This window comes from Eleutherodactylus coqui, chromosome 9, assembly GCF_035609145.1.
Source record: "Eleutherodactylus coqui strain aEleCoq1 chromosome 9, aEleCoq1.hap1, whole genome shotgun sequence".
Classification (NCBI taxonomy): domain Eukaryota; kingdom Metazoa; phylum Chordata; class Amphibia; order Anura; family Eleutherodactylidae; genus Eleutherodactylus; species Eleutherodactylus coqui.
The window spans coordinates 91,096,190-91,121,915 of NC_089845.1; the positions used below are offsets into that span (position 1 = coordinate 91,096,190).

General features: G+C 43.0%; 1 protein-coding gene across 11 annotated transcripts in view; it reads left to right on the forward strand.

The window, feature by feature from the left end:
* Positions 1-25,726, forward strand: part of DTNA (dystrobrevin alpha) — a 226,281-nt gene that overhangs the window by 116,449 nt on the left and 84,106 nt on the right. For all 11 annotated transcript variants that reach the window (XM_066578054.1, XM_066578055.1, XM_066578052.1 and 8 more), the window contains exons 2-3: positions 9,799-9,866; positions 16,969-17,049. In XM_066578054.1, the coding sequence (XP_066434151.1) occupies positions 9,800-9,866; positions 16,969-17,049 (148 nt within the window). In that variant the 5' untranslated portion in view covers position 9,799. The remainder of the gene's footprint in view (positions 1-9,798; positions 9,867-16,968; positions 17,050-25,726) is intronic.

Sequence of the window (25,726 nt, forward strand, 5' to 3'; positions counted from 1 at the left end):
AAGACGGGGACGCCAGCGCAGGGAAGGTGAGTATATAACTTCTGTATGGCACATCTTTCATGCACGATGTATATTACAAAGTGCATTAATATGGCCATACAGAAGTGTATAACTTAACTTGTCATCGCAGGACAACCCCTTTAACGCTGTTGAACCTTTTACAGTAAGTTTTCAGATCATTTCCATCTTTGGAAATTGTTGAAGGCCTCATGTCCACTAGAAAAATACTATCTGCACAGATTTCTGCAGCAGATTCCGCGCGGATTTGCTTTAAATGGCATTTTTTTTTCATGCGGATATCCGCACCTATTGATAGCAATGTGATAGCAATGTGGCCGATCCGCGTAGAATTCGCACTAAGGCCTCATGTCCACGGGGAAAATCAGGCCCGCTACGGATTCTCCATGGAGAATCTGCAGCGGGTCCCTCCTGCCCCGCGGACATGAGCGCTGAAAATAAGAATAAATCAGAATTAACTCACCTCCCGCACGCTCCGGATCCTTACTTCACTGCCGCGTCATCTTCTCTGCGTCGCGGCCGGATCTTCTTTCTTCGGCCCGGCGGATGCGCAGGATGACGTCGGTGACGTGCCCCGCGCATGCGCCGGCCCGAAGCAAAATGATCCGGCCGCGACTGAGAGAAGATGGCGCTGCGGCGAAGAGAAGAAACGGAGCGGGTGAGTAAAATCTGATTTTTGTCTCCCGCAGATCCGGACGGCTTCCATAGGCTTCAATAGAAGCCTGCGGGAGCCATCCCCGTGGGAGACCCGCACGAAAATGGAGCATGGTCCAGATTTTTTCATGCTCCATTTTTTTTAAATCCCTTTTATTGACCATCCGCGGGTATTTATCTACCCGCGGGTGGTCAATGCATCCCTATGGGGTGCGGATCCGCGGGCAGGAGAAGAGTTAAAATCTGCTGCGGATTTTAATTCTTCTTTTGCCCGTGGACATGAGGCCTTAAATGGAGCATATCGTACTGTGGAAGGTTCATGTGGGGCTGTGTAACATCAGTTGATTTCTAAGCCTGGTGACACACTATCCATATCGGCCCCCATTTTGCATCCATAATATGGAAATACGTCCCCGCCTGACCGTAGGTTTACTAACCCAAACTCAGAGCATCATAAATTCCTATGATGGTCACCGTTCGGGTCAGGAGACCCACAGTCAGGCTGGAATGCGCTTCCATAGTCTTAACTCAAAATGAAGCCCGGTATGGTAGTGTGTCGCCGGCCTTATACTGAAGGAAGCACTCAGTTAGCATTTAGAAATCAACTAATGCCACAGCTGCCTAGCAAATTTACTAATCAAAGATGTGTGAGCGCCGGCCCAGTTAACAATGATCAATAATTGAGTGCGTGACCCGGTGAATGATATATCAGCTAATTTTTTTTCTTACAATACTCTGCTGGGCTGGTATTTTCAATTTCATTATGTCGCCTTGAGGCCCAAGAAATGTATTTAAAAAAATATATATATGAATGAATGACAGGCGAGAGCTGCCTGTGATTGGCTGAGCGCCTCAGCCAATCACAATCAGCTTTTTCAGCAGGCGGGGATTTTAAATCCCTGCCTGCCGAAAGAACAGGACCACAGAGCTGGGGACAGCACAGAGAAAACGCAGCTGAGACCCGGCAGCTGAAGGAAGGTGAGTATCTGTTTTTTTTACACAACCTTTACTGTTTTTTCAGGGAAGGGCTTATATTTAAAGCCCTTCCCTGAAATCCAATGATGGGTGCTGGTAGCAGGATCCTCTACTGCAGCTGTCATTTGTGACAGCTGCGGTAGGGAAATGAAGAATTCCTCTGCTGCATCTGTCACAGGGATTTTTTTTTACTAGTGGGGATGAAGGAAACATGTGCTGCATGAGGCAGATGTATTCTTCATCCCCGCGTGGGACACGGCAGCGGCGGACAGGTAAGTTATTTTTTATTGTATTTTTTTTTTTACACTAAAATTTTTGTTTTTCAGAGAAGGGCTTTTATGTAAAGCCCTTCCATGAAAAACAATGCAGGGGTGTCATCAGACCATTGTCTTCAAGGGAGCCGCCAGCAGCAGCCACAGCCCCATTGAAAACAATGCACGGACCTGCATTCACACGTGTTTTTGCACGTACATGGGTGTGCACTTATGTACGCACCTATGTACGCACAAAAACACGCTCATGTGAAGCCACCCTTAGTACGACTACATATCAATTGTCGGTACGTGTGGGTTATCGGTCACCACTTTTTAAATTAATTTCACAGATTTTTCACCAATACAATTAAACAAAACTTTTATATTTTTAACTTTTTATTTCTCCAAAACATAAATCTTTATAATAACTTTCAGGTGGTATAAATGCAACAATAGCCTGCAAGATGGCATCAATACTAGAATCTTAAAAAAGTGGTGACCAATAACCCACAAGTACCCAATTGTCTCCAGAAGATATTTATAATGTAATGAATAAGCGCTGCTGTGTGTTTAAATGTCTGCACATATCTGTATAAAATGAGTTATAATTGTGCTTTTTTTTTTTTTTTTTTTTTTTTTTTTAAAGTCAGGTTTTTTTCACAATTTTCTTCTGCCCTATGTAGCTGTTTTTGTCTCCATCCTCTGTTTCAATATTGGGCCTCTATTCCGTCTCACCCTCGAAACAAAAAACAGGGATGTAGGGAAAAGGGAAATGTGAAAGCATCCTTCGAGATGGAAAGAATGAGGATCACCAAACAAGCTGGCTTAACTGATTCTGTATCTTCGTCAGACTTGAATGTAGAGAGCTGTGGGTTCACTTCTCCACCTGGATTCAGCATCCGTCTCGCCTGGTGGAACACAAGTCAATGAACCCTTGTTCACCCGATAGGTGACTGTCTCATAGTTGGAACTCTCCTTTTTAGGAAAGCACAAAGCAGTCCAGCTCACCTGGTGGTAATCGATGCATGGGTGAAGATTAAATAATACATTAGCGTTATTCTTTGGTTCAGTACAATTAGAGCAGTACTTAAAGGGGTTGTCTCGCGAAAGCAAGTGGGGTTATACACTTCTGTATGGCCATATTAATGCACTTTGTAATATACATCGTGCATTAAATATGAGCCATACAGAAGTTATTCACTTACCTGCTCCGTTGCTAGCATCCCCGTCGCCATGGTTCCGTCTAATTCTGATGTCTTCTGGCTTTTTTAGACGCACTTGCGCTGTGCGGTCTTCTGCCTGTTGAATGGGGCCGCTCGTGCCGGAGAGCTGGTCACCGCGTCGTCATCGTAGCTCCGCCCCGTCACGTGTGCCGATTCCAGCCAATCAGGAGGCTGGAATCGGCAATGGAACGCACAGAGCCCATGGTGCACCATGGGAGAAGACCCGCGGTGCACCATGGGAGAAAACCGCAGTGCATCCTTGGGAAAGGACCGGCGGCCATCTTTGGGAGAAGATTTTTTAAAGTCCTTATTTCGTCGGATCGGTGAGTAGCAAGCTGTTTAAAAACCGCTTTAATTTGCTATTTTATGCCAGGGGGGTGACAGGGGGAATGGGGTAAGGTAAAATTTTGAGGTTTGCCGCGAGACAACCCCTTTAATGAATGATTGAATAACAAGAAAACACAAGAAAAGATGATCAAAAGTTGCATTCAACCCAAAATGTTACCAATGGAAACTGTCATGTGCAGTCTGACTTTTTTTTCCTCAAATTTCCCGCTCTAACGCTTAGTGATGTGGTAGAGAAAAGGGAAAAAAGCCCCCCCACGCTACATTCACAATATGGGTTATTGATGGAGTCGAGGAAAGATCCCTTAAGTGTAATGGAACTTACTTTGTAGAGGAGACCTATATAGAAATACGACTGCTCTATATCCAGGTTTTGGATGGGGGGGGGGGGGGGGGGGACTTTCTAGATACACCCAGAAACATAAAGCAATGCTGCATACTACCAAGTTTACCACAGTGACGCAATTAACAATATAGACATATACATACAGTAATCCCAAATCAGATCAGGATATACTAAATATCAGAATAATCAGGTTTTTTTTATCCTAAGCTGTTTTAGAGACAGAGCGGCATTAACCATTCCACAAGACCACGCGTGGTACGCAGGGTCACGTGTATAACGGCAGGGTCACAGGTCACATAATGAGTGTCCAGCCGTGGTGACGTGGATCTCTTATTTGGAAATCCTGTTTCTTGGCTGTGTAAGTAATCGACTTTCCATAGCAAGAATCATATAGGCCAGCCCAGGTGGCAGGGCCGCGAGACCGCGTTAAGGATGATGCTAGTCTTGTGGGATCTCCCATCCAGAAGTTGCCAGTGTTCTAGGTAACTTGTTAGAAGAGGATCCATGGCAGAGACCACAAACTTGTAAGTGTGGTTGCACAAATGACAGCGGGGTGCGTGGTGACGGTTGCCTAGCTAGGTCCCGGGGCGTATGTTTCGCGGGATCTCATGTAAAGTGGTCATCTGACGCCCAGGGTCATATGACAGGGAGAAGATTCCGATCTGAGCTGTCGGCCGGGGGCGGAGCTATAGGGCTATGTGGATAACTAGTATCTCGGGACCCCTCACTGAGGATACGTCTCCATCCATAGCAGCCGGGGGAACTCGTTCAATCTGCTGCTTATACTACAAAAGTGATAATGAAAAAAATATAAAGGATATACCAAAGGCAAGAAAGGCTGTTTGTGACCTGAAGGATTGCTAATGCGTATACATATACAATTGGATGGTGGATAATAATAAAATGTAAATGTAACTTACAGGGTTTTTTTTTAAAATCTTTTTCCTGTACTATATTTATTGAAGAGGTTACCTTTGGGCTTTCTCCAAGACGCACTCCCTATGGATTTGGAATATATTTTTAAAGACCTCCTTGGACTGACTGTGTGGCCGCCTGTTATTGGACGGGTGGCCCACACCACGTAACTCCCCTATGTCTTTTGGATATTTAATATCAATAATTTGCACTATCCATTTGATTTTCTATTCGCTTAACGATGTACAGTGTTTATTATGCACCCATAGAGAACAATAGAGCTCTAGCTATGCGTTAAAATAGAACATGCGCTGCTTATACGCAATGAATATACACAAGTGTGAATGAATCAATGAACATCTATGTACAATCATTAACTACATTGACCACTGGGGTATCTAAAAAAAAATAGGAATCTTCTTCTGGTGGGCGGCATGTTACTAGTACGGCTTCTGTTGCTAGATGAATGTCAGTGGAACCCTTCTGAAGTGGTATGCCAGCTGATGATGTTGGAGAAGGTTACATTCAGCTCCAATTTACTTATATTTTCAACACGTTGTTTAGTTTTTGGCCTATTTTGGTTCATGCAAACAAATTGTGAACAAAGTTCATTTGTTCCTTTGATGTGAGGGATTGTGCTCTCAGAATTTGTACCACAGGGTCAAGCAGCAAACCCAAGTTGATATTTGAAAGTTTTGAAAAGTTTGTGACACGATTTATGTAGAAAACATGCCGATTTGTGGCAAACAGATGACTGGCTCTTCCATCATGACAATGCACTTGATGAAAAAGAGCATGACACCCTCGCCTCACCCTCCTTATTCATCCAATTTCATTCCGTGCAACTTTTTAAAAAATTTCCTTGGGTTTAAAAGAGACCTCGAAGGAAAACGTTTTGCTGATGTTGAAGAGATGAAATAAAAAAACAGGCGCAAGTACTAATAGGCAGCGATAACGATGAGTTTAAGGCCTCATGTCCACGGGGAAAATCAGGCCCACCACGGATTCTACATGCAGAATCCCGCAGCGGGTCCCTCCTTTCCCGCGGACATGAGGATAAAAAGTAAGCATTACTTACCTGTCCGGACGCTGCGGATCTGCCCTCCGTCGCGGCCGAATTTTCTTTCTTCGGCCCGGCGGATGTGCTCGGCACGCCGGCAGTGTGCCGCGCGCATGCGCCATGCACTCCATTTTTTTTTGAACTCCTGCTCTCCCACGCTCTCGTGCCGGAGAGCAGGAATTCAGGTGCGGGTGTGCCGCGGATCCGGACGGCTTCCATAGGTTTCAATAGAAGCCTGCGGGAGCCGTCCCCGCAGGAGACCCGCACTAAAATGGAGCATGCTGCGGGTGTTTTCCCGCACACGCAATCCGTGCCTCAAGGGAAAATGACATCTGCAGGTATTTAATTACCTGTGGGTGTCCAATGCATCCCCATGGGGCGCGGATCACGTGTGCGGGTGACCCACTGTGGATCTGTCCCCGAGGACATGAGGCCTAAAAAGTGCTTTGAGCAGGGGGGAAAAAACATTTGGACAAATGTATTGCTTCAAGTGGAGAGTTTCAAAATGTACAAATAAATAGATTATCTTTAATAAATTAATTTCCTTAGGGTACCCCCTCATATACTCCAGAGTGATGGCATCAAAAAATACAAGTTGTCCTGCAAGTAACAAAGCCTCATACAGATATACTGACGAAAAAAATGAAAATGTTTTGGCCCTTGGAACGCAATGATGAAAAAGCAAAAAAAAAGAGCCTGATCATTAAGGCCAGTCTCACACAAGTGCTTGTAAAAACGCAGCGTTTTTATGAGCGTTTGCCTGCCTTTTTTTAGCATATTTTGTGCTTTAACAAGGCAGGCAAAGCAAGCTGATGATGTCACTTTTTTCTCCTCCCGGTGGCATAGTGAGCAGCATTAAAAACATTATACACAGCATTTTACAGCGTTTTTAACGCACCCCATTCATTTTGCTAAAGGTCTTAAATGTTAATGCTTATCTAAGCAGTGTAAGTGTCACACAGGCTTAAATGCTGTAGATTTTCCAAATGGAAAATCCACAGTATTTACAGTGCACGCCGCTTAGATAAAATTCAGCACATCACATCCCGTGGTGCAGAAAAGTTCTGTGCAGAATCTACAATGGAATTGACATACTACCTGGTTCCCCAAAAATAAGCCCTACCCTGATTTTTAGGATATTCAGGGAGGCTTGTAATATAAACCCTACCCCAAAAATAAGCCCTAGCTACACTACATAAAAAAGCATACATTACCTAGCAGGCTCGGTTCAGGTCCCTCCCGCTGCTCTCCGGAGCTCCAACATGCTTCATGCAGTACTGGGTCGCCCACAGAAGATCACTTCCTGGTTATGGGATTCATAAATCCCACCTCCAGGCAGCGATTGGCACTGATTGGCTGTGCAGCAGTTGAAGAATCAATCAATGCGGCACTCGATGAACCAGTCAGCCATCATGTTGTGGAGGCAGGATTTATGAATTGACCAATCAATGCCACGACTCAGTGTGTCAAAGAGCAGTGGGAGGGACCTGGACTGAGCCTGTTAGGTAAGTATAATAAGACATCCCCCGAAAATAAGACCTAGTGCCCCTTTTGGGGCAAAAATGAATATACGTCAGGGTCTTTTTTTCAGGGAAATACGGTAGTTTGACGCAGATTTGAGCAATGCAAAGGGTAAATCCCACAACAAATTTGCACCAAAATCTGCCCAACTGGGTGAATTTAACAAAGCCTGAAGTATTTCCTTCAACTCTCCTTTTCAGATATTTATGGAAACCCCCTTTTAATATATGTGATTAGAAACTGTTCTGGGAAATATTCTGTGCATTCTAGGGTTTTACATGCATTTTTTTTTATTTATAAATTTAACTTGGGTACAGTAAGGAAAAAGGTAGGGGGCATACAAAAGTTACAAAACACCAATGTTTCTCTTAACCTGCTGTTGGGATTAACATTTGTAATGAAAATAGTAAAAATAATGAGAAAAAAAAGAGAAGAGCTTGGAAGAACTGGAACTTAGAAAGCGGGAGGGAAGGGGAAAACAGGATGTGTCTTCAAGTAACTCTGTTTTGAGATCCAATCTGGGCACTGTACCGGAGATCTGTTATAATGAAGGGGGATGTTGTAGTATTCCTCATTAATGTTCATTGTGAAAGACTCTGACTTAATCACAAAAATGTTAGAAACCAAGTAAATATTGTGTATATTAGGCAGGTACAGTGTGTCCTGTTGGTTTTTGAAGCTGTCAAATGAGGTGTGATCAGGTTCATGGTTTAGGCAACAGACTACATGTAAAAACTTTGACCATACTACTTTACCAAACTAAGCATATTTAGGGCTCATGCCCATGGCCGGGTCGGATTCCGCCTGCGAAATCTAGCAGTGAAATTAGACCCAGCACCCCCCAGAGACCTTATACTCGCCTGTCGGGATCCGCAACAAGTGTCTCGCACGGCGAGCCAGCGCGCAGTGCAGCGCATTATGCACCATTGCTGGGTGGTGAAGCAGATTCTCGCGGAATGGACGGCTTCCATTAACTGCAATGGAAGCTGTCTGCGTGATTTTCCGTATATAATAGAACATTGTGTGATTCTCCCCAGTGAGTGGAAAATCGCAGTTGATTTCCGCTCATGGACAGAGGAGAATCGTTTACCACAGCATGCCAATGGACGGACATTGCTGCGGAATTCGCAGCGGGTGTATGACCACGAATTCCGCAGCGATAATCCATCCATGGGCATTAGCCCTTACTTGAGATCATAAAAAATTTTGTGTTAAAAAAAAAAAAATGTAAAAACAAAAAAAAAAAATCCAAAATTTCAGAGCTCAACAAAGCTCTACTCTTTGCTGCTGTTTTCAGTAGGCTTCATGCACTGGAGACTGGCTTGGCTGTGTGCTGCATTGTTAAGGCCTATTTAGACTCAACGATTATTGCACAAAATTCGCTCAAAAGCCATCTTTTGAGCAATAATTATTGTGTCTAAATGTGCCCATCTTTCAGTTTTCTGATGAACGATCGTTTTCAGTTTTTCTTGAAAACAGTCATTCAGCCTAACAGCTGATAAACTGGACCGCTGGCTGTTTTCTGCCAGGGAGGGAGAGCTGATAACAGCTCGTTGCTTTGTCTCAGCTGTTCTCAGCTGTCAGCCGGCTGGCAGAACAGCTGATAAGCAGGACTGGGCTGCACACTGAGTCTGCTGTCCAGGGTGCTGAGTTCTCCACGGGGAGCTATAGATTACATTGTTTCCTCTTAGCAGCCCATGGCTGAACAATGGAGCTAATTACAGAGCTCAGAGCTCCTGCTGAGTTCTGCAACAGCTACCAGAAGAACATTTGCATGCAAATGAAGCTGATAAAGTACTAATAGCAATTAGTGCCTATTAGTACTTTATGCAAAATGATCGCTGATCGTTCAGTCTTTTGAAAGACTATCTGCGTGTGTAAATGGGCCTTTAGTCACTACCAATGATAAAGGACCAGTTAGCCTAAAGTAGATCCTCTTGACCCTGCGGAACCACATTTTTGTTAAGAAAACTTTTATTGTTGACCACCATGATCCCTCTATAGCAGTTACGGAGCCCCCGTCCAGAAGGAAAGCCAAACGATATAAGACACCAGTTTCCTGGACCATTTTGAGTATGACGTTTTCAGGTTAATTTGGATGTGTACTTTACATAACACAAGACTTCATTTTTAATGTATTATATTCGTGGTGTAGTTCTGAATGCTCTGTTACAGTAACCTTCTCAAACTGTAATGCTAATAAATAATGTGACGTTTTTACATAATTGCTCAATTTATCGTAATTAGCTCTTTTACTTCGTTCTATACACATGGAATATGTTGGTATTTTGACACACACTGAATTACCAAATCTTTTTAATAGGCTAATAAATTTAGAAATGTGTTATGTAAGACCTTTTATTATGTAAATGTGTTGAATCTTGCTCTAAAAATAAATGAATGTTTAGAAGTTTAATATGCAGTAAATGTCTTCACTGTTCCCTGTCTCATCTGCTTATGCCTCATCTTGATATTGTTTCTTTACAGAATGATTGAAGACTCCGGGAAAAGGGGGAATAACATGGCCGACAGAAGGCAGTTGTTTGCAGAAATGCGTGAGTAGCATCTTTTATTTTTGACATTTTCATAGCCACATTTTTACTAGAACTGACTTAAAGGTGTATTCCAGTATAGAACATTTCTCACTTATCCATTCGAACCACCGGTAATCTCTAGAACAAGGGACCCCAGCATGAACACAAACAGCCGAGTGCTATGCACTGTTTCCATTAGTGCCATTTTTATGTCAAGAATTTTTATCAATGTTTTGCATTAACAAGGTTATTGTAACATAACAATCAGCCTTCAATTTCAGTACACATGTTGAAATCTGATTTATCAGTTGAAAGCACGCAATTATATGAAAAAGGGAAAAAAAAGGGATAACTTGAGTGCCATAGTACATAAATATCAAATAACCATCGGGATGCAGAGTTAAATTAAAATGGAATGTTTTTGTGACAGCCAGGTCTGACTCAGAGGGTATAAGATGGTTGCATTGGTGTTCTAGTCCAAGTCAAAGTTGAACTATGAGTTACCGTATATACTCGAATATAAGCCAACTTTTTTAGCACATTTTTTTTATGCTGAAAAAAGCCCCCCTCGGCTTATACTCGAGTGCAAGTCCGTGCACCATCTATTTCAATGGGGCCACTGCTGCTGCCGGCGGCCCCATTGAAAGCAATGGGCTGCGTGCATTAATTTTCAGGGAAGGGCTTTAAATATAAGCCCATCCCTGAAAATCATCCCTAACATGTGTAAAAAATAAAATAAATAAATACTCACCTCTCCGCCACTGTCGGTGCTCAGGAGTGTCCAGCTGCTTGGTCTTCCGGCAGTGCAATGAAGGTCTTTCAGCAGGCGGGGATTTAAAATCATTCAATTCAATGAATGACCCAGCACTGCCTGTGATTGGCTGAGTGCTGTGACCAATCACAGGCAGAGGTCAACTGTCATTCAATGAATGGCTGAGCGCTTCCTGTGATTGGCTGAGCACTCAGACAATCAGATACGGCCCTTTCAGCAGGCGGGGATTTAATATCCCCGCCTGCTGAAAGAACTTCACTGCAATGCCGGAGGACCGAGCAGATGCGCCTGAGCCCTGACAGCGACATAGAGGTGAGTATTTATTTATTTTATTTTTTACACATGTCAGGGATGATTTTCAGGGAAGGGCTTATATTTAAAGCCCTTCCTAGAGAATCACTGCACGCAGCCCATTGCCTTCAATGGGCCCGCCGGCAGCAGCGGCGACAGCATTGAAAGCAATGGTGCCCGGACCTCACTCGAGTATAAACCCACCCTAGGCTTATGCTCGAGTCAACAAGTTTTCCCAGTTTTTTGGGATAAAACTTGGTGCCTCGGCTTATACTCGAGTATATACCGTAATTCTGAAGTAAAGTTTGGTTTAAGGCCTCCTATAGATGATGGGGAAAAATGTGTTTCCATTAATGCCTTTTGACCTTATAGTGTTTTTTCTTTTCTTTTTTTTTTTTGCAACAGTTTTGTTGGGAAAGGGGAGGGAGGTTGCAACAATTCTGATTCTCGCTTCAAACGGGAATGTTCTTCTTCACTGTCAGCAAGAACAAGCAGAGATAATGGCAGATTATGCTATTTTGAAAAGAACATTGGGAACCTGATGAAATGGAAGAGGCACTCAAACCAAATAGCATTTCCATCAAAAAGTATCTAGCATGTCAGGCTGTTACAGAGAGCAACACAGCACATGCATGAGATTTCACTGCTGTTTGTGCTGAAGTCAGCAGCATGGGGAGACAGCCGAGTTGTGCAGGCTGGGGCAGAGAGCCCCACAGTGCAAACGTGGCAGATCCCCGCTGCTTGTGCTGACAGCAGTAAGGGAAGGCAACCAATCAGTGAAGGGGGCATGAAGAAGGACAGACACTGTGACTCGGGGCTCAGGCGGCCCACCTCAATGACTCAAGGCAGGTCAATTTGAATACCGCGTAGCAGAATATAAAACTGAGCCCCGTCTCTAATGTCAAAGCCATAAAACAAATATATTAAATACAACAACAAATGTAGAAATAAATGTAGCAAATTGGGATAAAGTTGACCATAGTATTAGTCAGTCTGTAGGATGTTCCTCAAACAGTCACACTGAAGTCTATCAGAGAACATAGATGTTAGCTGGCAGGCTGCTGAGGGGACAGGGCTCAGCTAAGGCATATGGCCTAATGATCTTTGTCTCCTGGCGGACAGAGCACGGAGGGCAGGCTGCAGCCAGTTGGCTCACAGCTAGGCATAAAAAACAAAACCGCTAGTCGCAACAAAATTACCATCGCCAGTCCATACTTTCACACCCTGCATTTTTACAGTATACAACAGTATTTTGCCTCATTTCTGTATTGCTCAGTGCAGTAAATAGAGATTTTTACATTTTGCTTGCAATTGTGCCGACATATTGCTTGGTGCTGTAGATAGAGTATATGAATATATAAAGATCTTTCGTCCGTTGCCTGACGTCATTGAACTTATATGACAACTTTGAACAACTGTAAGGGCCAGTATGGACTAAAATGTGTATGGCTGCATCTGTGTAATGATCGTTATTCCATCACGCAGCTTCTATGTAATGTGTTTCTATCTCATGTGTACACATTAAAGACTCTGATAAAAGAGGGAAAAAAAGTATATTTGGATATTGGAGCTCCTGGAAGGTAATTTACATATTTTCGGTGCATTCTGAGAAGAATGAAGAGTCCCTGTGAGTGGGACGATTGCTGGGTTTAGCCGAGTCTACCTGCTCGGATGTCATCGCCAGACCACATGCAGTCAGTCACGCAAAGTTTTACACTTAACAGCATCTTATAGGTTATATATCATCAGAAGAACTCTTGATTTTTAAAAGTTCAGAACTGGACATAAATCTATAAGAGGAGAGTAGCCATATAGCCAGCTGCAATGTATGCTACATGTTTACAGACCTGCCAGAAATGCAGGAGGAAAAGGTGCAAAGTCTTCAGGAGAGAATAGCTACGTTGAAACTCCTTGAGGAAGACGAGGATTTCCTTGACGGAGCAGAAATGAGACTTCAGAATATTGAAGGAAAATACATTTTCAGTGTACCTGCAGCAGCAGAAAAATGGAAGCATATGGCCCAAAGAAGCAGGAGGCTCAGGAGTCAGTCAGCACCAATGCTCCTCGGGAACCTGTATCAAGCTCTCACAACGGAAAACAACGAAGTGGTACATCAAGAAATTACTTTGCCTACAAAAAACAGTATCTACTATGTACCTCTTGGATGGAGAAAAATAATTGTTGCGGTGAAGAAACGAAGAGTGGTGGTTGTGTGTGACTCCCTATTGAGAGGAACAGAGGCCACTGTCTGCAGACCTGACACCTCACGAGAGGTGTGCAGTCTTTTAGGTGCACAAATCATAGATGTGTCTGATATGCTATCAAGACTATTCAGTTCTACAGACCACTACCCATTCCTACTGATACACTTAGGGACAAATTACACTGCAAAAAACCTTGCAACTATCTGCAGAGACTTTGAAGACCACAAAAGGAAGGTGAAGGAACTGGGAGCACAGATGGTCTTCTCATCCATCCTCCCAGTGAATGGCCATGTAATAAGGAGATGGAACAGGATTTTCGAGGTGAAGAACTGGCCATGTTGATGGTGCCGTCAGCAAATATTTGGATTTCTAGATCATAGAGTGAATTACCTATATGATGGATTCCCTTGCAAGAGATGGGTTTCACTTTACAAAGACAGGTAAGCATATATTTGGCAGGAGCCTTGCTACACTCATCAGGAGAGCTTTAAACTAGAACAATATGGGAAGGGAAGTGAAGGGCCAGGCAAAAATATACAGCTAATTAATAGAAAAGAGAACCTTGCTATTAGAAGTGAAACAAAAGAACAAAGGCAAAAACTTCAAAAGGAAAGTAGAGGCGTAAGAGACACCGATCACAAGCTAAAATTTTACACACAAATGCACAGAGCATGGGAAACAAACAAGGAGAATTGGAGCTCCTAACACAGGAAGAGAAATATGATGTCATAGGCATCATGGAAACTTGGTGGAATGATGCACATGATTGGACTACATAGCTTAAGGGATACAACTCATTTATAAGAAGCAGACCTAATAAAAGAGGAGGAGGTGTTGTATGTTAGGAAAGCGTACATCTCCACAGAGATTCAAGTTTCAGAGAATGGTAGTTCTGTAGAAACTGGATAAGAATACAAGGAGAAAGCAACAGAAAGGACACTTATCTTCCAAAAGGTAGAAGAAAATAAGGATATCTGCTATCTTGGACCTAATTCTTACCAATATGGAGGAAGTGGTGGAGGAGGTACGGGTGGCTGGGACCTTAGGAGGCAGTGATCATGCTATTTATATATTATCTACTGCATTTCCCTGAACAACCCAGACGGTGATTCTGTCATATAAAGAAATTAGATTCGTCTGGCATGACTTGTTTGTTACAAAACCATGCTGGCTCTGGTTAATTTCTCCATTCTCATCCAAGTACTTGCATACATGCTGTTTAATAATTTGTTCAAAGATCTTTACTGGTATAGAAGTCAGGCTCACAGGCCTGTAGTTTCCTGGGGCCACATACCTCCTTTTTTTGAAGATGGGGATAACATTTGCCTTTCTTCAATCTTCTGTGACTTCTCCTGTTCTCCAAGAATTTTCAAAGATTATGGCGAATGGTTCAGCCCTTACCTCTGCTGCTTCCTTTAGTATCCTAGGATGTAATTCATCTGGACCTTGAGACTTAAATTAATTTAAGTTAGCTAAGTGTTCCCTCACCATCTCTCGGCTTATAAATGGCCTGCATTATTTTATTCCCCCAATAGCACAGAGAAGATCAGTTGATGTTCTATCTACTTTCTGAGAGAAAACGGATACAAAATAGGAATTTAAAAGTTCGTCCATCTCAACATCATTCTTAACCAATTCAACATTTTCATCTTGTAGCATCTTTGACTTTTCTTTTGCTTTTGACATACCCCCAAATCCTTTGTTATTGCTTTTGGCCTCTGTTGCAAGCCTCAATTCATTATCAGCTTTAGCTTTTCTGACCCTTGCACTACAGTTTCTGCAGACCACATAATCTTCTTCTTTAGATATTCCCCCCTCTTTCCATTTGATAAACATATTTCCCTTCCTATTTAACATGTTTTTAAGTTCTGTGTTCCTCCATCCTGGTCTCTTTAAATGCTTCCCATTCTTCCTTCTTGTAGGGATTGTTAACGATTGTGCTTTGAGAATCTCATTTTACAATATTTTCCAACCTTCTTGGACATTTCTGTCCTTAGGAACATCCAGCCGTTGGATTCTTCCTATGCTCTTTCTGAGTCCATTAAAAGCTGCTTTCTGAAATCCACCCTTGAGGTCTGAGTTTTCTCAGGTCTTCCTCTTCTGCTTATCCAAATTTCAAGGATAGCATGATGACTGCCTCATAAGGTCCCAGACACCCTTAATTCCTCAACGATTCCCTCCCTGTTGGTAAGAATTAGGTCCACGATAGCAGATCCCCTTGTTATCTTTTTTACCTTTTGGAAGATAAAGTTGTCAGCAAGAGTGGATAAGAATTTGTTGGACCCATTACTTTTACCTGAGAGAGATTCCCAACAAATGTCTAGATAGGTAAAATCTCCCATGATCACTGTGTCATGTTTTTTTGAGGGCACAAAGATTTCCATAGCATTTAACCACAACCGATCATCTTCCAACTCTGGAGGACTTAGGCATGCATGAAAAAAAGGCCAATTTCTTTCATTGGGAACTATGTAATGCTTAGCTTTTCCTGTGGTGATGCTGTAAGGGAATTGAATTGTTTGGTTTCTGCCCATTGGGGATCCCAGCAGTAAGACAACTTTGTCATCAGTTCATGGTAAGAAGACCCTTCTAACAAGTTATTGTAAAGAGACGCTCATGTGTACTTTGTCACCTACATATGAAGAGTTTTGTGATCAAGACATTGTGCCTCAAGAGCGTTGGGACCCTGCGTTACACTGATGGAATATTTATATTCTCAGTAGTATTGCACAAAGTGAAGGAAATGCTGTCTAATTGATTACAGACATTCTTTTTAGCAGAAGACAATACCACATAATTAGGGAATAATGGCATCTGTAATGTACATCACGAGAGTGAAAAAAGAAAGGAAGATAGAATAAAAATGATTACCTTTTTCAAGTTTTTGTAAGGGGGAACATATCTGTGTAATTTTCTGAGCACTGAAATATAGCTGACAGTAGGCAGAGAAGACCTCAAACAGCTATCAAATACAATACTTATCATGCAGTTTTTAAAGACATGTTCGAGGCTTTAAAAATGTTAACAAACAAGAATATTGGGCATGACAAGCAAACAATGATAATTATTTTTTGTACCATAAACTCCTACTCCAGTGCTTTCATGGTCCAACCCTCCCCCCCCCCCCATCCTTTTACTGGTCTTTGTTTACATTGTGTTAAAAATGTGGAGTATGAACTCAGTCAAAAGGTGGCACATTATTGTCAGATGAACACATCAATTTCGATGAGGTCGGTTGACCATCTTATGTGTTAGGGGGCCTTCGAACTCTCCTCCAACTGCCAGATCCTTCTCTCCCAACATCTGCAGTTGGAGAAGATTTGGAAGCTGCTGCCTTCCCACTGAGAACATGTACACTCGGCCAACCATGGATATGTATGGAAATGGGATGGCTGAGATAGCTGTCAACCAAACAAGCAAGCGTTCCGCCAATACATATCTAATGTGTGGCCAGCTAAAAGTACTTGTTTGGTACTATTGGGGCTTTCACTATTGATGACCTGTCCTCAGGATAAATCAATAGTAGCAGTTCGGCATGTTTCATCATTGTGGATAGCACTGGAAGCAGATAACACTGTCCTATTGCAGTGGCCTACTATGGTACTGCAGGAACGGCTCCTATTGAATTCAATGGGAACGGTGACGGTAGTACCAAACTGGGCCACTGCAATGTTATCAGCGCTATCTGCTACCAGCACTGACCACATAATGACAGCAGACCCGAGTGCCTATCCTGAGGATAGGTCTTCAATAGTAAAAGTCCTGGACATCACCTTTTAAGTTACACTGATGTACATAGGCTTGATTTTATGACAGGTTACATCTATCTAATGTGATTCATTTATTTTCCTACTAGGGGCTCAAGATCTGGATCGTATTCGCTTATCTACTTATAGAACAGCATGTAAAATTCGATTTGTACAGAAGAAATGCAATTGTGAGTAAACAAATCGATGAAGTGATCTAGAAGGCATGATATAAGTTGTGTGACTATATAATAGTAACCCCTGGCACTGCTTCAAAAATCTTCTCAAATAATAAATAGCGCCTGATGATTAAATAACCAAGATGCTGCTCAGCGCATCACAAAATAGCCCATAGTGATCACGTCAAGAGGAAATGAATATGCGGTACACACCAATTGAATAATGGTTCCTCCTTCGTAAGGCTGTAGGATATAAAATATTAGGTAATGTTTCTTCCTACAGACATTTTGCTTCTGCTAACATTTGGATGCCCTGCCATTAAACCCACATGTACTAAGAAAAGAGTTTGCTACAGTGTTAGCCAGTAGAGCAAATGTGATTGTTCCCAGCAAGAGAAACCAAGTCATCTTGTAGATATAATACCTTTTAATGGCTAACAAAAATACATGATGTTACAGCAAGCTTTTGAACCTACTTAAGCCTGAGGAAGAGCCCTTAGTAGGTTGGAAAGCTCGCAATAACATCATGTCTTTTTGTTAGCCATTAAAAGGTATCCTATCTACAAGATTACTTGGTTTCTCTTGCTGGGAACGATCACATTTTGCCCACATGTGCTGAAATTGCTCAACTGTGTCCCATCATTTACAGAAAAAAATACCCAGTGGCTGGAAGGGTTAAACCAAAAATATTCGGAGTGCAGACTATTACTGCTTTTGTCATTGGCAGTAACTAAGTAACACGATATGTACATTGCTAGCATTAAAGGCTTTATTAAATATTAGTTCTTGACTACAGGTTAACCCATGTCCTGATCCAAGCTGTATTTACTCTCCTTAATTCTCATTGCCTCCACATATTTGATATTCACTGTGAATTTACATGAAATATCCATTCTCTGCTCAGTGAGCTCTGCACAGATCGGCATTATTCAGTTAGCATGAAACTTACACCTCAGGATATTTATCACAGGGAAGCAATCCTCCTAGATATATGCCGACTGCGTGCACACCGCAGCGCCTGGTGTCCTAGAATATAAAACATTCCAGCTCCTTGTGGGGTCTACTATCTGTAGGTCTAGTTGGATGGCTGATTGCTTTTAATAAAATACTCCTATTCTCCGAAGCAGGGTGTTGTGGCAATAAATTAACCTTAGTAATGTGACGGAGTCGTGAAATAATTGTGTGCTTCAACTGAAATCTGAGAAACTTGCAAACCAGCGATTCTGCTGCGAACGCGATACGTTCCTCTAGAAAAACACATTGCATCGCGGCACACATGTAAAAATCACCTCGTCCTCGCATGAAAATCCTGTTTGCAGGCAAGCGCCATGCAATTTATTTAATTTTTTTTTTCTTCCACACAAAATCGTTTACATACATTAACCCACTGCAAATAATGGGTTATTACAGAATGCAGTGATTGCGAGACACACGGAAATCGCACGTTACTCTCTGCCGCGTCGCTACAGCCTAAGAAAGGTCTGAATGTTCTGTGAAAAAAGAAATGAGTATTATTAGTAGACTATGAAATAAAAATGTTCAACTTTAGTGTGCATTAGGACCCCTTTACACGAGCGTATGCACATTTGTGCACGCACGAGCGCAGCTTTTTTGCGGAATGAACAATGCATCGGTGTATTTTACTCGCACTTTTTGTGCCCGCAAGGCATATTCACTTGCGTGCGCCCAACAAAGACGCACCGATTGCAATGGCTGATTAGTCTGAGTTCCAGATGTGTTCTTTTTCTAGTAGAATTACGCAGCATATCACACATATCCTAGCGAATTGCACGGACATTTGCGCATCCCCATTGACTTCTATGAGGACCTTTGGTGGGCACATGTGCAGGAAAATAGAGCCCATGTGAAAAAACCCTTTGAAATCAATGAGTATTAGTCTGTGCGTATTGCGTGTGCAAATACCAGAATATGGCCTTAGTCCAAAGCTCTTTAATAACACTTGGTTCTGAAAGGGTTAAATCACAGATTAGAGGGGTTGTCCCACTTCTAAGATTGATGACCTATCCTCAGCAACCATAGCTGATGGAGGGAGAATTTTTGCTGACCCGAACCCCCACCAATCAGCTGTTCCCATGGATCGGTGTCCTAATGTGTGGCACTGCTGTGTTGCCAGAGGCAGACAGCTCCGTACGTTGCACAGTGGCCCAGTTTGTTACTGCATGTGATATTTGGGGTCTTGATAGTGGAAGCACATCTCTCTTGGCTGCTAGAGATCCACAATTAAAATCCAATTAACACTGCATACAGGGGTCCTGAATGTTCCTACTTACCAAAGTGCACAGCGCATCTGTGAATGAGGCAGAGCATCCATGGAAAACTGGATCACCTCTGCATATCTGTAAGTAAAGTAAAGGCTCACACGGGCAGGCCGGATTCCACATGCAGATTTCCGCAGTGAATAACCTGCGATAGTTTGCGGAAAATAATTGTGAAAGATCGCAGATGCAAGCGGTTTTTCGCGCCGATGTACACATGGCACAGTGTATCATCCGCACGGAAGAAAGTTCTCTTCCGCATGGATGCTATACTCCAGACGGCATTCCGGGTCTTCTATTGAAGTGCTTTTCCGAAGTTCATATGCAATGTTAATTACGTATGGGGGACGGCACAATTGTATGCATTGACTTCAATGGGAGCTGTTCGAGCAGAATCCACGCAAAAATAAAAAGTGGTGCGATTTTTTTTTTAATCCACTTGTGGGAACTGTAATTTGTATCTGCACATATGAGTGAAGCTGCAAAAGTTCATGCCTTTCAATGGGAGGAGTGTATTGCCACGTATTGTCCAAGTAGGTGCCAGTCGCGGATTCCGCAATTCAAATACCCCCGTGTGAGCCCAGCCTAACACATTGTGTAGTCTTCATCGTACAGCAGCACAGGGATGTTTCTAGAGAATTTGGCTAACTGCAAAACTTCCAAGCAAGACAACTTTTTACATGATGGTTTCATTAGTAAATGTCACACGTGATTTTCATGCAACTTGTGTCCAATATATTTTATTCTCTTTTGTTACACAAAAGTTGCATAAAAAACTCGTGAAAGTCGCTCACATATATGGAATTTATGGTCAGCCAAATACATATAGCCATATCAGACTAATAGAATAGAGTAATAATTGCATCGGCATATTTCCTCTTTACTAATTGTACATATTGATGTGAAGAATCTAATAACTGCTTATAATAAGCAGTTATGGAACAATTGACAGTACCCAACCAGGTGAGCTATAGCTATTCTGCTTTACTGTGTCTTGAAGTATGGAATATCTGTTTGATAGGTCAGAAGCCAATTAGAATATCGTGATTTGTGTAAGCGAATATTATTTTTACACAATAAATAACATATCTTTTTAAATGTGCTGCTCGGCCCTTTTTCAACTAGAAGTACTTATCTGTGTATTACACAAACCAAGGAACTGCTTGTAAATACATTCATCCCATCATGTCCCTGCCCAGGCTAATATCAGTTTACTGTGTGTACGATATTGTTATGACGCCATAATTTACATATTTGTACCATTCAAATCCAAATAACTTTTCTTCTTATTTTCTTTCCAGTGTGTAGCCGAGAAATAAGCTAGCCCTTTTATTTTATGGGAGTATGCACAGTGACCTCTAGTGGTCAAGTGGTGAAATGCAACAGCCACAATTCTTGGGTAGTGAAGTCATGTACTCGAGGCTCACATATCCGTTATTACGGGAATGCTTGCATTTTACGTCTGATTGATGTGGACCCTGCAGGAGTTATTCACATTTTCATAACCATTGTTGCATGTCTTAATTTGCAGTCTTAATCCAGATAAATGGTGGCATGCTTGATGAATCGCTGATGCTTCCAGTTAGTGTCATTACATCACACAGTGTCCTTCATTAATCTCCTGGGCGTTCAGCTTTAGTGCATGAGGAGTAATGGCCGATGGTGATTATTACGTTATGTAGCCAGGATAGTAATCCTCCGTGACATTGCCACATCTGATGCCTGATACTTTACAGGCATAGCTTATCAGCAGCTATCAAGGTTTGGGGGCAGTATTTTTGGCTATTGCTTAGACCAGTGATGGCAAACCTTTTAGAGACCGAGTGCCCAAACTGCAACCCAAAACCCACTTATTTATCGTAAAGTGCCAACATGCCAGGGGGCGGGGCTTATCATGGCGTATGATTTTACCCCCGTCATTCTAAAAAGCACAGGGCCGCTTTAAAATAGACAGGGTGCAGATTTTGACTGCATTTTGGATGCCGAAATACTGCAGAATGTCCTCAGCGGAAATTTCTGTGGAAAATTCTGCAGCATTTCCGCATCCAAACAGCAGTCAAAATCTGCACCCATACCCCAGCGGTAATAGTGAACCCCACCACAGCGACCCCCCCCCCCCAGTGTAACAGCGCCCTACCTCCCCCTACAGCGGCCCCCAGTTAACAGCGCCCCACCACCACCACCACAGCGGCCCCTCAGTGTAACAGTGGCCCCCTAGTGTAACAGCAAACTCCCCCCCCCCCTCCCCACAGCAGCTCCCCAGTGTAACAGCTCTCCCCCACCACAGCGGCCCTCCAGTGTAACAGCGACCCCCCCCCACCACCACCACCACAGCGACCGCCCCCACAGCGACTCCCCCAGTGTAACAGCGACACCCCACATGGAAGGGGGACGCCTGCTCCGGGGCCCTATTGCTTTTTACCTGGCCTAAAGGGTCCCCCTTGCATCAGCGCCATCTCTGCCGCTCCCAGGGCGGATCTGCAATAGGTGACGCCGCCCGCACCCGTGCCATTGCTGTTGCCGCTGCCGGAGTTCGGCCTCACCTCCAGGAGCAGGACGGCACTGGAATTGGCCCTTCTGCTGTTTCCGCTGTGCTCCCCAACCAGGATGGGAGTTTTGGGAACACATACGCCCCAGCTAATCAGAAGCTGGGGGCGTTAACAAGTTTCAATGCTGGTGCATTATGTCGCCACCCCTAACTTCCGGTGGCGACATAATACACCAATACCCAGTGTTGCTAGCAGCGCAGCTGTGTGAATGCCGGCAGGGAACTGCAGCCGCTGCTGGTATTCACAAGTGGTGAGCAGCCGGTGGCGGCGCGTACCAATGGGGAGGGTTGTGTGTGCCGCCTCTGGCACGCTTGCCATAGGTTTGCCACCACTGTTCTTTGAGGTCATTGATACATACATTGAACAGAATAGGGCCTAATACTGAGCCCTGTGGCACCCCACTAGTGACCATGGCCAAATCAGAGTACAAACCATTTATTACCACCCACTGCTTCCTATGTCCGAGCCAGTTCTTTACCCAGATACACACGTTTTGCCCAGACCAAGCTCTTTTATTTTATGTAACATACCTATTATGCAGCATGGTGTCAAATGCTTTAAAGAAATGTAAGAAACGCTGGCGTAAAAAAAGTTAGAATGAACCCATTGGAATCAATGTTGCATGTTTTGAGGGCAGGATCCTCCAGTACGCAAAAATGCGCATGAACAAGCTCGTCTGAAGGGGCCCTGAACCTAATTAGACAATCTGTTTACAGGCATCTGGATCACACCTATTTACGTAGCTATGGGGCATATGTGATATAGTATGTGCATGTAGACATTAGGTATATGTGACATGTATGAATACTGCACATTCAGAACCTTTATTCTTAGGAGGTGTTGTGTTTCTAAAGCTCTGATTTCATCAGGCTTTTATCCGCAAATGTAAAGGGCTATGTTTTGGGTTTTTTTCCCTATAATAAATATATATATAAAATAACATTACCTTATGAAGCAAAATTGCATAAAAGTGCCAATTGATTGTACAGTGCTGAGTTGCATTCTGACTATGTGCCAGATGTCTACTTCCAGAAAATATATATAGGTATAAGCTTGTGATGTGATTATTTTATTTGATATTTCAAGTTTTATTTGCGTTTCTCAAAAATTGTTAAAAAAAATTGCTCTGGCAGGGAAAAGTTTAAAGGGTCTCTGTCAGCAGTTTTGACTAAGTGCTGACAACACTAGGTTGGAGCCATGGAGAACAGTTTAAATGTGTTTATGTCGATGCTTTTAATATTAGTCACTGTGCAAACCAACTATATTCCAGTGCGGTCCCTCTCCTTGAAGTGCATTCCAATCTCTGCATTGGGCTGATCCTTAGGCCGGATTCATATGACCGTATTTGTGTGTGCGATACGCAGTAAATAGAACCCATTGATTTCCTGGGTTTGTTCACAAGCGCGCATTTTCCATGTGCAAATCCGTCACGCAAAAAAAATATGCAGCATGCTCTATATGGAACTAATTAGGGATTTCAATGTCTGGGACTGTGGTTGCTTGTTTTTTGGGGGCACAAAAAGTACAGCAAAAAACACAGAGGCGCATGCAAAAATGTAACCCCTAATGCATAAATGCACATACGCCCGAGCGCTGCGCTAACCGCGGTACAGCGTTGCCATTGATTTCAATGGGGCCTCCAGTCATGCGCTCAAACACCACGATTTTCGTGTGCTGTCTGTTCCATTTTCTTGCGTTTTTTAACGCACTTCATCACCCATCACAATGATAGGGTACATTAAAAATCGCTGTCAAACTCTGTGATGTGGTCAAAAACGCAGCTCAAAATAGCAGTAAAAATGTCGCGATTTTGAGTGGCGTTTTCTAAACAGTTGTGTGAGAGTGGCCATAAGAAATTATTTTTTTAGTCCTGTAGTATAAGGCCAGGCTCATAAAAGTGTATTTGAATTGCGTATTATACGTATGATGTACGCATATATTATACGCGGTACATCATGGCAATTCAGATACATTGATTTTCACTTTTACACTCACACTAGTGTTTTTTCAGTGCGTAGAATACGCGAGTAAAAAAAGAACGCAGCAGGTTCTATTTTACCACATATGCGCTATAGGGCCCTATTGTTTTCTATGCATGCGTACATAACCTACGGAACATATGCAATTAGAGTGGGTATATGCGGTGTTTATACGCAACGTCGCTAAGCTACAGAGTGGGAAATTTTAAAAAAAATTAAACCCGGAAGCCTGTGCATGACAACTTGCGTGAGATATTCTGTCATGCACAGGCAAAAATAGCTGCCATTCGCGGCAATACGCACACCACACCATGGTAAACAGCTGCGTGTTATCCACAATATTTTACCGCTGGTTTGTGTGCCCTTGGATCCCGCTGCAGTGCATTGTACACATTTGGCTGTTGCAGTACATCTCATTCACTCAATGTGGCAACAAACTTGGGCTGTTTCTTTGAGTGAACTTCTACTGCCAGTCACCACACAAGCCTAAAAAAACTAATCAAATATACTTTTATGATGTTTTTCGGGAGAGGGGGTGTTGAAATATAACCCTTACCCAAATATAAGCCATAGCTACACTACGTGAAAAAAATAAACAATACTCCCCAGAAGGTGCCATCCAGGTCCCTCCCACTGGTCTCCAGCGTTCCTGCAGGCTTCTGTGCAGCTGTCAGGTTCCGACAGAATATTTCTTGCTGGTAACGTTGTTGAAAACCCCGCCTCCAGCAATAGATTGCTCTGATTGGCTGTGATTGGTGCATCGCGCACTGGCTGAGCGTGGTGCTTGAGAGCCAATCAGAGATGGCTCTGATTGTCTGAGCGCATCGCTCAAGAGCCAATCAGAGCCATCTCTTGCTGGAGGCGGGGTTTTCAACCCTGTTACCAGCAAGAGATGTTCTGACAACTACATGGAAGCCTGCAAGAACACCGGAGACCAGTGGGAGGGACCTGAATGGCACCTGCTAGGTCTGTATAGGAAACCCCACCCCATTCCCCGAAAATAAGACATTATGCCTCTTTTGGGGTAAAAAAGTATTATAAAACAGTGTCTTATTTTCGGGAAAAACTGTATTAGGTTGCTTTCACACAGCCGAGAAAATTGCATGAGATTTGTGTGTTACGAGACAAAAATGTTGCCATGCTCTATCTTTGCGTGTTCTTTGGATCACATTGCACATTGTTTTCAATAGGGCAGGAAAACGCATCATACACTTGCCGATCCTCCGACACTGCTGATTCTCCGATCACAACCTCCCAGAAGTGATGGGAGATGTTTTTGACAAAAAAACGGCTTGCATTTGCCGTTTGCATGTAATGGGGTTGTGTGCTGTCCGTAGAGTAAGGAGGACATCACACAGGCTCAGATACGGTGTTCACGTGGTTTCCTACATTCATGATGGTAAACATAGCACAGTCCCTGGACCTTTTCTTGCTATAAAATGCCAAAACCCCCCACAATAATAGGGTTGCTTATGTAGTAGTAATCATACTAATCTGCTTTCTTTATGTGCCTACCATCTGTAGCATGTATATGGATTTGTACCCGCTCCAATCAGATGTACGAAACAGTCATGGAAGATTTGATGCAGAAATTACTAAGTGTGAACATACCCCTAATCGGTGATGCCATTCAGGCTTTAGTAAAACAGTCTGTAGCCTCTCCGGGCAGCTTTACATGTGCTCCTTTGGTTGCCCCAGTAGTTTTAGTCAGATAATTGGATAATTGCCTATTAAGAAATAGTTTTATTATTTTAACTACTTTTCCACCTCCTCTGTATTTGGAGAGTGAACCAATACTAAATCCAAGTATTTCTCTGCTCTTTTTGTTGCATTGATATCGATCTCCAAGCAGTAGCTTTCTGGAGGATAGAAATGGCTAAAGATT